Source organism: Quercus lobata, chromosome 10, assembly GCF_001633185.2.
Source record: "Quercus lobata isolate SW786 chromosome 10, ValleyOak3.0 Primary Assembly, whole genome shotgun sequence".
In the NCBI taxonomy this organism is placed as follows: domain Eukaryota; kingdom Viridiplantae; phylum Streptophyta; class Magnoliopsida; order Fagales; family Fagaceae; genus Quercus; species Quercus lobata.
In genome coordinates this window covers 17,167,845-17,178,574 of record NC_044913.1, presented here as the reverse complement: position 1 = coordinate 17,178,574, position 10,730 = coordinate 17,167,845, and the positions used below count along the sequence as shown (strand labels likewise).

The window sequence follows — 10,730 nt, the reverse complement described above, 5'->3', positions numbered from 1 at the left end:
TGCTTTCACACGTTTAAGGAGCAAAATTTACTGTTTATGAGACAAATTTTACTGTTTACATATTGTTCATCACTGTAGCAGTACTGTTCATACATTAAAAAATATTAAAAATGGGTCCCATGATACTATTCACATATTTAAAAATTATTTTACTACATAATTTTAAGTTTTCAGTTTCAGCAACAATAAGTTCAATTAAAACAGACCCTAAATTATCCATTCCAGGGGCATTGACATAACAATCCAGATAGACACATGGCAAAAAGGTAATGGCAAGAATCGGACTAGATTGTGAGCTAAATAAATCCACAGCAATCTTTAACCCAAAATGAACACTGTTGTGTTGAGTAGAAGAACACTATTGTTGCTTGAGATCCTCGATCCACTCACTTCTTCTTTCCCCTCTCATCACAACAACAAAATGAGACCAACCAACAACAAAGGACCAAGTCCAAGGAGAGACCGAAACCAAACCCAACGTCGCTCTCCCTCACCCATCAGGGACCGGACTCGAACCCCACTTTCCTCACCTGGGCTCGACCCAACTCCAACTGGGTCGCGCCCAAATGGACTCACTCCTCCCAAGACCTCGCTCCTTGACCGTGAGCTTGTTGTCACCGAAGAAGACACTGCCACTCTCTTCGAAGAGCTCCGAGTTTCGTCGGATTCTAACAACCCTCGGAGCTTCCCGTACAACGTGAAGCAGCAATGCTGGAACAAGGCCGAGAAGGTCCGAGGTCGAGACCCCGATCGTTGGCGACGTGACGCTCTTGGGAACCTCGTCTTTCGGAAGCTCGTGGGTTGTCCCGGTTGTCTCTGTCATGATTATGATCACATTGTGCCTTACTCTAAGGTAACTCACATTTCTATTTTTTGGTTTTAATTTAAAAAAAAAAAAAAAAAAATCATTCTGTTTGTTTTCGTTTATGGTTTGGATTTTGTGAAGTGGGTTTGCTTTGGTTCTGGCAATCAGGGACCATTTGTTTGTATGAGTGTCTAAATTTCAAATTTTGTGTCATAATTTTTATGGGTGTTTTTTGATTGGTTTGTGTGTGACATTGAAAAGTCTATTTATGTAGCGAATATGGAGGCTATGGAGCTCTGAGTTTTTTCTTTGAGTATCTTAAGGCTTATTCTAGGAGTATTTTGCTTACAAGATTTGTTTCTCATCCCAATGCGGTAAATTTGGCAATCAGAATTGAAGTCCTTGCTGACTATTTGGGGAATATTTTTCCTTGCATAAATTACATTTCAAAGTCTCTGAAAAAAACCTTGACGTAAATTTTGAACTTTTGCATATCTCTTTTGCTGCACCATTAGTGGGGAGCTTGATGGGCCTGTGATATAATGCTAAGTTAGACATTAAGTTTCAGGCCTTGGATTCTCCCCTGGTGCCTGGTCTGGAACCTTTTTCATTAAAGAGTCCAAAAGATACTGGTTAGAGCTCAACTGGAGAGTGTTGGTGTAAGAGGATGTTGCTGCTAAGGATTGATTCATGTAGTGATATAGATGGATTATTGTTGTTGTTTGGGTTCTTGTTTTTAGTATGGTTGAGGAAGAAGCTCATTTTCAAAGATCCTCTTAAGCAAGCTAGGACCCTGATTGTGAAAGAGGGATTGTGCCCTTTTCTTCTTTTGAGGTGGTTGTGCTGCTTTGAAGGGGGAGGAGAACAAATTGAAGAGCTTAATGACATTATATGCACACTTTGGCAAGATGAGACTAGAAAGATCCTGAAGCCAAAATCACATAATGGAAAAGGAAGATATTGCAGTATAATATTCATTCACCGGATTTCTAATGCCGAAATGAGGGTGGATATATGTTGAGTGTGATGAAATATTCTGAGAGGATGACATACTGGAAATGCAATTTCCAACTATCTAGTTATATTGTCTAGACAATATTTTGTATATTAATCTTTCTTAAAAGAAGAAGTTATGTTCGAGGACCGTTTAAAGTTCTATAACTATTCAGTTCTTAAGGCTGTAGTTGTTTGTGTATTTGATGCGGATAATATATTAATGCTGATTGATTCCATTGGTCCAAATGATAGAATATGAAATTATGGGTTTATAATTGATTTGAATTTTATTTTGAGAGTTCTTATGGATTTGATTGCTATCTTAATTATAATATGATTTCCCTTATTTGATGTAATATGGTACCCTATTTAGCTCTAAAGTGAAACATTATTTTTATGTTGAATTTGATTAATAATATAGAATAGAGTTTTTCTCTCTCTATCTTGGTGGTGATTTAGCACCTTTAGGTAGTGAAGCCTAGGAATTGTCCTGTCCTTATCTTCTTTTCCCTTATTTCTATTTTCTACTCTTATTCAGTTCAGGAAAGCCATAACTGCTACCTTCCTTAGTGAACCATTCTCATCCTTCGCAGCTGCACAACCTCATTACAAACCCCACCCACAACCTGTCAAACTCCTCACCAACACCATACAAAACAGCATCACCCTTCACCCACCATCAAGACCCCTCCCAAAATAAGAAAAACTGCATGAGCGCCAACTTGAAGCCCATGCCAGCCATAGGTCCGCTGCAAGCCGTCCTTACTGCCTTCAAATTCCACATGCCACAACAAATCTAGCACTAAAACATTCCCACTCGCCATTCATAAGCCCAATCATTGATGGTTGAAACAAACAGCCGCAAGTCCACCATAACCATCAATAACATTGTTGGTGTTGGAAAATCTGGTTTTGTATCTCATACAAAACACACAACGGAAGCAACAATCACGGATCTACTTCATTCATGAGAGATAACATGTAACTTTGAATTCTAGAACAAAGAATAGAAAGCGTACCTTGATGCAGGGAAATTCAAAACCAAGACTTGAGAATACCTTTAATCTTCATCTCAAATTCCACATGATGCCCAAGAATTGTGGTCTCTTAATCAGTCCTTTTGTACATTGATTCTCAAAGAAAAATCCTTCTTCTCCTTGTAGAGAAAAAACTGTTTATTTTTTTCTTTTCATCATACGCGCATTCTAACTACCTTGGTAGTTACTTTATTTAATAACTCTTATTAAATAAAAACTGATTATCTAATTGGGTTAGCCTTTTGGGCCTACCCAATTGAGCTTTAGTTTGTGGCTTGAGATGGGACCAAAGGGAACAAATAACACTATAGCTCCAATGGATCTTGGGCTTTTTTATCAACTCTTGACAAGTTCAAAGTTACCATTAATTATATTTAATACTACTATATAAATATAATTGCACTCTAGGTTTTATTAATAAATTATATCCCAAGACTTTATTATACATGCAACCCTTCATTAAAATATTCATAGTAATACAAAGTCATGAATGTTGACTGCTATTTTGAAGATTACTATATCTTAATTCTTGATTACCCGGTTTAATTCTTTATGTTATTCATCATATATTTATAAAGTCTAATTTCATAAATATATACTTTAGTAACTTCTTACTAAAGTGGTTGGGCCCAACACTCTGGATAACCAAACCCATTAAACTTATCTCAAGGGAATATTTTATATTTCCGTTAAGAGATTATGAATTCCATCTTGAGAATATATGTTCCATCAACACTAAATGCGGCTGCTCAACATATTGAGGTTTTGATCTTGTCTTATAGATCTCACTCCTGATATATCAAAGCAACCTACATCTCATGATCATGTCCATTATTCTTTCAGGATTTAGAGTTGATGTAAATATAAATCGTGAGATTTATTATTCATTTGACAGTCGTTAGAAGAATAATAAATCTCATAGCGGCCCAGTTTAACATGTTTTAACTCTTAAAACATATAAACATATTAACTAGAAGTCTCTACTTCCATGATCAAGACAAATCATCTTAGTTGATATGTTATAGTCTTCGCAGATGAAATGCCCAATTTCACCACCGACTACGAACTAAAATTCTGAGTTTACAAAGAACTTGTGATTTATATCTTATGTGACTTTTCACATAAATCACATACTATGCATCTCATAGACTAAAATAATGTCCCATTAGTTCATTTATAGATAGTATCATATAATTAAACAATTTAATTATTTATGTCATACCAATAAATTGGATTTTAGGACATAAACCTCAACAGTTTGTACCACCCATCAAGCTGCCACTAGCAACTGAAAGCCCTGATAGCAGATCATGAACACTCCATGCGCCAGTGATTAAACTTTCCTGATTCTGATGTGCTGCGGTCATCATCTCAAGTCCATGTGTGCCAAGCCAATGCTGAGGTGTCACTAGACTGCTTTGCTGGCCTTTGCAAGCCCCGGTTCTAGAATTTGTTAAAACTTAGGGTACCACCACTCCATCCTTAAGTTTAGCTGTCCCATTTAGGAAAACTCCAGTCTAATCTGGTTATGGTTAGCCCAATATTTCACCCAATAAAAGGTTGTACCTAGTGCACAAAGCTCCCACTTTTGCAAGGTTTGGGAGAGGTTGTGGTGGACAACCTTACCCCCAATTTTTTTTTTTTGGAGAGGCTGATTTCTGGACTTGAATGGTCGCTTTTTTGGGTGGAAGGCACTTATCATCACATCAAGGCCCAACCTCTAATGATTCACCCAATCCATTAAAAAAGCAAAGAAAGGAAAAAAAAAAAAAAAAAAAAGTCCAAACCTTTACAACTCTAAAAACAAACCAAAGCTTCTCATTTGACCTGGCCTATTAAAGCCCAACAAAAAAAGCCCTCAAGCCCGGCTCCCTTAAGCCTTTCCATTCCCATCCAAGGTCTGTGATCCATCTAGTGTTATGATGAGCTATACTCAACAGGGCTAAGTTTCCCTCACCCCAAGATAGTTGATGTGGATGCTGTCTTAATGTTGTTTGATTCCACTGGTCTAGATTATGAAAATTGAATTGATTTGAATTTTGACAGGGCTTACGAGAGTCTGGTCAACAATTTTTTGTTTTCTTTAGGTTAAATTTTTCTATTTTGTACTTGTCAATGACATGAGGAGTCATTAAAGATTTAAGTGAGACTTATCTTTTGCCAACTTGAGTACCCAAAAGTTGCAATAAGTCTAAATTTTGCCTTTCTGTTCATGATTCCTTTTAATGTCTTTGTTTGAAACGGTCATTTGTGAAAATTTATACTGAAATACTTTTCCTAGTACCTACCATATTGATTGTTTTTTTAATATATTTTTTTCAACTGCTTCATGATGCTTGATTTGAATATTTACAAATTTCAGGGAGGACAAAGCACACTTGAAAATTGTCAGGTTTTGCAGGTATCTGAATATTCACATTTTGCAAGTTTGGCATTTTGTTTCACATGTTTGTGCTGAAGAAATATTACATAATAAAATATTTTCCAGTTCTTCAAAGTTAATAGATCAGGATATCTCAGTTTCTTTGTCTTTGTGTGTTTTATAAAAATTGAGTTGAGATGTACATATCTGTACACAAATCTAATAATTAAAGTGAACACTCAAAAGAATCAGTTATGTCCCTGGAGTAAGCTTTTATGTAAGTTTGTAAATGTTGTTAGTTCAAGCTGGACAGAGTCTTCCTCTCTGAGCCATACTCTAGCCAATATACTGGTCAATATTGTACACTGCTTCTAATTAAAGTTTTCATTTATCCAATTATTTTGTTATGAGTTATAAATTTATAATGTGTTCTGGCATACCAAAACGTATGAAAAAAGGTTGAAAGGAAAGAATTAGAACCACTTTAAGAATTTAGATTAATAATTTGTATGGTATATAGGGAAATGTCATTTTAGTTTAGTTCAGTTACCATAATAACTTCATGCTATTGAAATCGAATGCAGTTTTTGTGAAGTTCAATCAACAGATGAGTACCATATGCATGGAGAGTAGTAAAAGGGTTGATACCTGACAATGCTTATTTTATTGATCAAACCAATTAGGAAATCCACACTTTTATACAAGAACTCTCTCTCTCATGTTAGTTTGTTACACTTCCTTTTGCAGTGGCAGGGGTGGTTTCTGGCAATTGTTTCTGATCAGATAGTGAACAAATTGTGATGGCTTGCTCTTTGATATGCCTTTTAATTTATTTCCAAACAAATTTCATATTGAGTGTGTAAATGGATTGGATGCCCTTTTTTTAGCACCAAGATTGGTGCTCATATTTGCTTTACTTTATAATGTGCATCTTACTTATTTAAGGAAGCCAACTTTTGTGTATTAAATACAGGCAACTGTTAATCGATCAAAAGGAAATCGGACTGGATTGTCCAAAGCTGATCTCATGCAGAAAAGTTCTTATTGCCGGGTTTCAGGTATTCTCAACTCCCATAAAACCTATAGAAGCCCTCAAATAAACGGATGTACTAGAATTACTAATTGAAAATTCTTAATGGGTTTTCAAATGATTGCAGATCGTGACATGGATCTCTTTGAACTGTCTGCCTATGGCAATGTCCGCCGTGGGCAAGACTCTGGTGGATGTAGAATTCAATAGATCTTATAGCTGTATTATTTCTTATGATTTTGATTCGTACATGGAGTAGGATCTGCATAGATGTGTTAGTGTTGATCCATCTGTAGCCTTGAGCTCATTGTATGCACTAGCATTTATATACAACTGCACAAAATGTGCCAACTATCTCCTGTTGTCTTGCAGAGTATTGGAGTAATCTGCATGAGCTCTCTCTCTTCTCAATCTTGCAAAATATGTTTTTGTTAGGTTTGGTGTCTTCATTGAATGTACTTCAATGTTGCCTGCTCTAGCACACTGAGCAAAGGAAATTCAGCTTCATCACAATTGCTTAATTCACTGTTACAATTTTGGTCTATTTGCTTGCAATTTGGTGCTTAGTGAGATAACTAAGCAATGCTCAGTAACATGTTGTGGTGAATATACTGGTATATGAATGTCGGCCCAACAAAGCTGCAGAACTTTGATTTGGTAAGAGTTATTCCTTCTTCACCTGTGAGGCCTATTTAGAGAAAAATGCTGGCGGATGTAATAGTCTCTCCTGTGTAGAAAGAAACCTATAATTCACTGGTTTCTGTCAATGTAAGATTTTGTTTAAATGAGAAAAATGGATTTACAAGACCCTGAATTGCCAAAGCATGTGGACTCTTGGGGGTTTAAAGTTAAAAATTTCTTCTTTGACCAGTTTCCACTTGGCATTATGAGAGGGTAAAGATAGAGAAATTAAATAGGAAATGTTTGAATCTTGATTACATTTTTCTATTTTTCATTGCTTTGCATAGAAAGTGTTCTTCCTTTTCTTTTCTTGAATTCTTCTTTCCTTTTTGTGTGTCTTTGGTTATGGCCTATGGAAAAGTAGAGCTTCGACTTTTTATTTTTTGTGAACATTTTCTCTTACTTCTTTCTTTTTGAGGCACCATTCACTTTCTTGTTCATATACTGGCCAGTGTCCAATGATTTTGGGTCATTCATCAGAAGCTGATTTGCTGCCAACACGTGTCCCAACCGAGTCATGCATGTATGGAAGAAGGAAGACATGATTGTGAAATTTTTTTTTACAAGACATCAAATCAAAGGTTTTGCCTTTTGTCTTTGTTCGTACGTAGCTATTTCTAATCTAAAGTTGGTCCCTGGGACACGTTTCTTTGACCTTTCAACAGGAACTCAAGCTTTTTTTAAAGTCAGGTTTGGAAAATATACTTCATTATGAATTTAACGAGTGGATTCACCGTAAATTTGAAAAGAGTAAGCACCACATTTAGGATCCTTTTTATTATTCAAAACTTGATTGTAATTGCAATTTTTTAACTTATTTTTTTTTTGCAAAATGCTGTATTTTTGTGTTTACTGTTTTTATTCCTTGAATTGAAACAAATTGAAATTCTCAATTCTCTACGATGCTGTGGGGATAAAATGTTTTTCAGGAACAAGCAAATTATACTGATTTTTGTCTCAATTTTCAATAATTTTTTTCATGTAGTGCAATGGATTAATCAAAATCCTTCTTATTCTTATGAAGACTGGCCTAACTTTTTTCTAAGTATTTGATGCATACTCTTATGAACCAATGAATATGATATATAAAAAATTATCCATTTAATCGAATTGTATGTAATGATCAATAAATGTCATTTAATTATCTATCTAAATGTCTCAAATCTTAGCAACAATCAAATCTATTCCATAGAGATTCGGACAAGAATTGTCAAACAACTGATATCAATATTAATCTTTATTAATATCGAATCAAATTAAAAAATCACTGTACTCTAAGAATACTTAATAATTACTATAAAATATCAATGGTTGTTTTGTATTCAAATGCTACATAAAGATGAGAGAGGAAAAACATAAAACTTGTGTGGTTTCGGGGTTTTTATTTTTATTTTCATTTTTATAATGAAGTTTATTTGTATATGTAAAGGTTTTATTTATCCATTTTAAAGAATAAGTGTATTTTTTTCTACATTGAAAAAAAAAAAAAAAACCTAATCCAAACATTCCCTGGGTTTTGATGGAACAATGCTTGAGATCAGTAGTCTAGTCCACATTCCACAAGGCATCTAAGGAATATGCTTGTGGAAAACGACATGCTTATGATCCATTATTTCTCTTTTCTTTATTATCTAGCACTTGTTGTCTACAATTTGAATAACATAAAAAGCACTAGATTGGTGGGAGGTTGAGTTTTTGTCCCAATGATTCAAAGTGCTACTTTTCTTAATAAAGTCAATTTTCATAAGTGGCCATTTTTCTTCTAAGTGCACCTTATCCAAATGGCCCTTTAATTTATAATGGAGGTAATGGGAGGATTAAAAAAAGAAAAAGGCTAAAGAAAAAAACTGATCAAGTTCATAAAATTAATCAACTCATAATCCAATGGCAACTTCAGTATATGTACTTTGATGTTGATTTTTTTTTTAATATATAAGTTTTGATCCCTAAAGAGAGAGGAATGAAAGATTTGAATTAGTGAATATTGGATTATGTTAAGAACTAACAAGGAAAGTGTTTTGGATTATGATTATGGATTTAAAAATCAGATTGGATGGAGAACCAAATGGGAGATTAGTTCTCGGTTTGTTGGGCCAATCTAGACTGAACCGGTAGTCAAATTGATGATATTATATAATTTAATTAATAATTTAAAAAATAATTTAATTAAAAATTATATAATTATAAAAATAAATGTATGATAACTAATAAGTTTTACTACAAAATTATATAAAAGATATAAACAGTTTAAAGCGAGATTCATATCTTATAATTATAAGAATTTTAAAAACATATAAATAATAATCAAATTAAAAGTACAAAAATAATGATTCTTATATAACTTTTTTTTTCTTTATCATTTTTTTACAATGTAATTGATAATAAAATGATTTAGTTTAACTCTTCAAAAATTAATAGGGTTGATAGATCTTTCTTGTCGAGACTTATTTTAAGATAAAAGGATATGAAAGTAGATGCAATTGACTTAAACAAAAAATCTTCTACTTCTTCACCACACCCCCCCCCCCCCCCCCCCCCCCCCCCCCAAAACACACACAAATAAAGGCCTTATTCACTGGTCAAGATAAATACCAACAACAACAAAAAAGAAAAAGGAGAAGAGCAAAGTCACAAACTAATACTTATGAGCTATCTGCAGAGATTTCATGTGAAAGAGTATGAGGTTTTGCGTGTAACACATTTTTTGAGATTCTTTTTATTTATGTTTTATCTCAATAAAATTTGCATTTATATCAAAGTATTAGTTTATAGTCTATAGAGTAAATGCATATGTAGGGATAAAGGCCAAAATTATATATTGGGCCTTATCCGAGAACATGGGATGATCCGAGGACGAATAAATAATAGGGGATGATTTAAGTTCAGAGTCCCATGAGTAGGTTACAAATGGGAAAGTAAGCCGAGGAGGACTATCTCCTCGGATAAGCCAAGCACATGTCAAATGTATATCATAATGTTCAAGATGAACTTCTAGGGAGTTTCAGTGATAGGGGCATTCATCACGAACGTACAAGAGGGATAGGAACTTAGAAATATTTAAGGGAAAACTGCTACCACTGCATTGAATGCTTTGCAGCTAACTTTCTAGTTGCATTAGTTTGGAGAAGACCTTTGAAACAGTGCTGTCTTAGCTACCTCAACTCACAAAAGGCCTGAGGGGGTGTCCGATGGGACAAACACTCAAGTAGTGGCTTAAATGATCAACAAGTGTAGGGTCAATATCATAAAAAAGGAACTATATAATGTAAGAAACCCTTAATGGAGAAGGGATCGGAAATTTGTGGGAGAAAGCACTGTAGCAACTTGAACCATATTTGTAACTGTTTCCAATCAATATATACTAGAACATACCTCCTCGGATTGTGTCGAGGACCAATTTACTTTGAGAAATCCAGTTTATTTCTGTTTGATTATCTTTTAAACTCCATTCTAACTGTTGTCCTATTCATTAGAACTTAGTTTTCTAACCCATTCTCTACAAATTCATTGTATTGGGCTTATTGGGCTTGGATCCAATCATATCTTGGGCTTAAGATCCAAACGCGTCCCTACAGCATATATTAATTATTTACACTAAAATAATTTCTATGATCTTTTTATAAATTCTATATGAAAAACAATTTTTGTTTTGAATAATAATAATAACAATAGATTTAGAATTTGAAATTCTTCCTCATGTTTAGTTGTTTTGACAACAATTGACATAAAAACTATCTAAAATTTAATATTTGTGAATTCACTAAAATTAATCTTAACAATTAGATTTCCTAACTCCTTCAACATTATAGTAATGTTTAT

At 34.1% G+C, this 10,730-nt stretch overlaps 1 protein-coding gene across 2 annotated transcripts; it reads left to right on the top strand.

Moving 5' to 3' along the window:
- Nucleotides 1-265: 265 nt before the first annotated feature.
- Nucleotides 266-7,100, top strand: LOC115964124. Of its 2 annotated transcripts, none has more exons than XM_031083457.1 (4): nt 266-853; nt 5,201-5,239; nt 6,174-6,258; nt 6,603-7,100. In XM_031083457.1, exons 1-4 carry the CDS (start codon nt 329-331, stop codon nt 6,707-6,709), a joined length of 756 nt encoding a protein of 251 aa, XP_030939317.1. In that variant the 5' UTR covers nt 266-328; the 3' UTR covers nt 6,710-7,100. The 2 variants fall into 2 exon arrangements, with proteins under 2 accessions (XP_030939317.1, XP_030939318.1); XM_031083458.1 differs by having other exon boundaries at nt 269-853; nt 6,358-7,100.
- Nucleotides 7,101-10,730: the final 3,630 nt, after the last annotated feature.

Coding starts and splice junctions, on each gene's coding strand:
- LOC115964124 (XM_031083457.1), top strand. CDS start 329: ATGAACACTGTTGTGTTGAGTAGAAGAACACTATTGTTGCTTGAGATC. Junction 854..5,200: donor ACATTGTGCCTTACTCTAAG/GTAACTCACATT, acceptor TACAAATTTCAG/GGAGGACAAAGCACACTTGA. Junction 6,259..6,602: donor TTCTTATTGCCGGGTTTCAG/GTATTCTCAACT, acceptor GTTGTCTTGCAG/AGTATTGGAGTAATCTGCAT.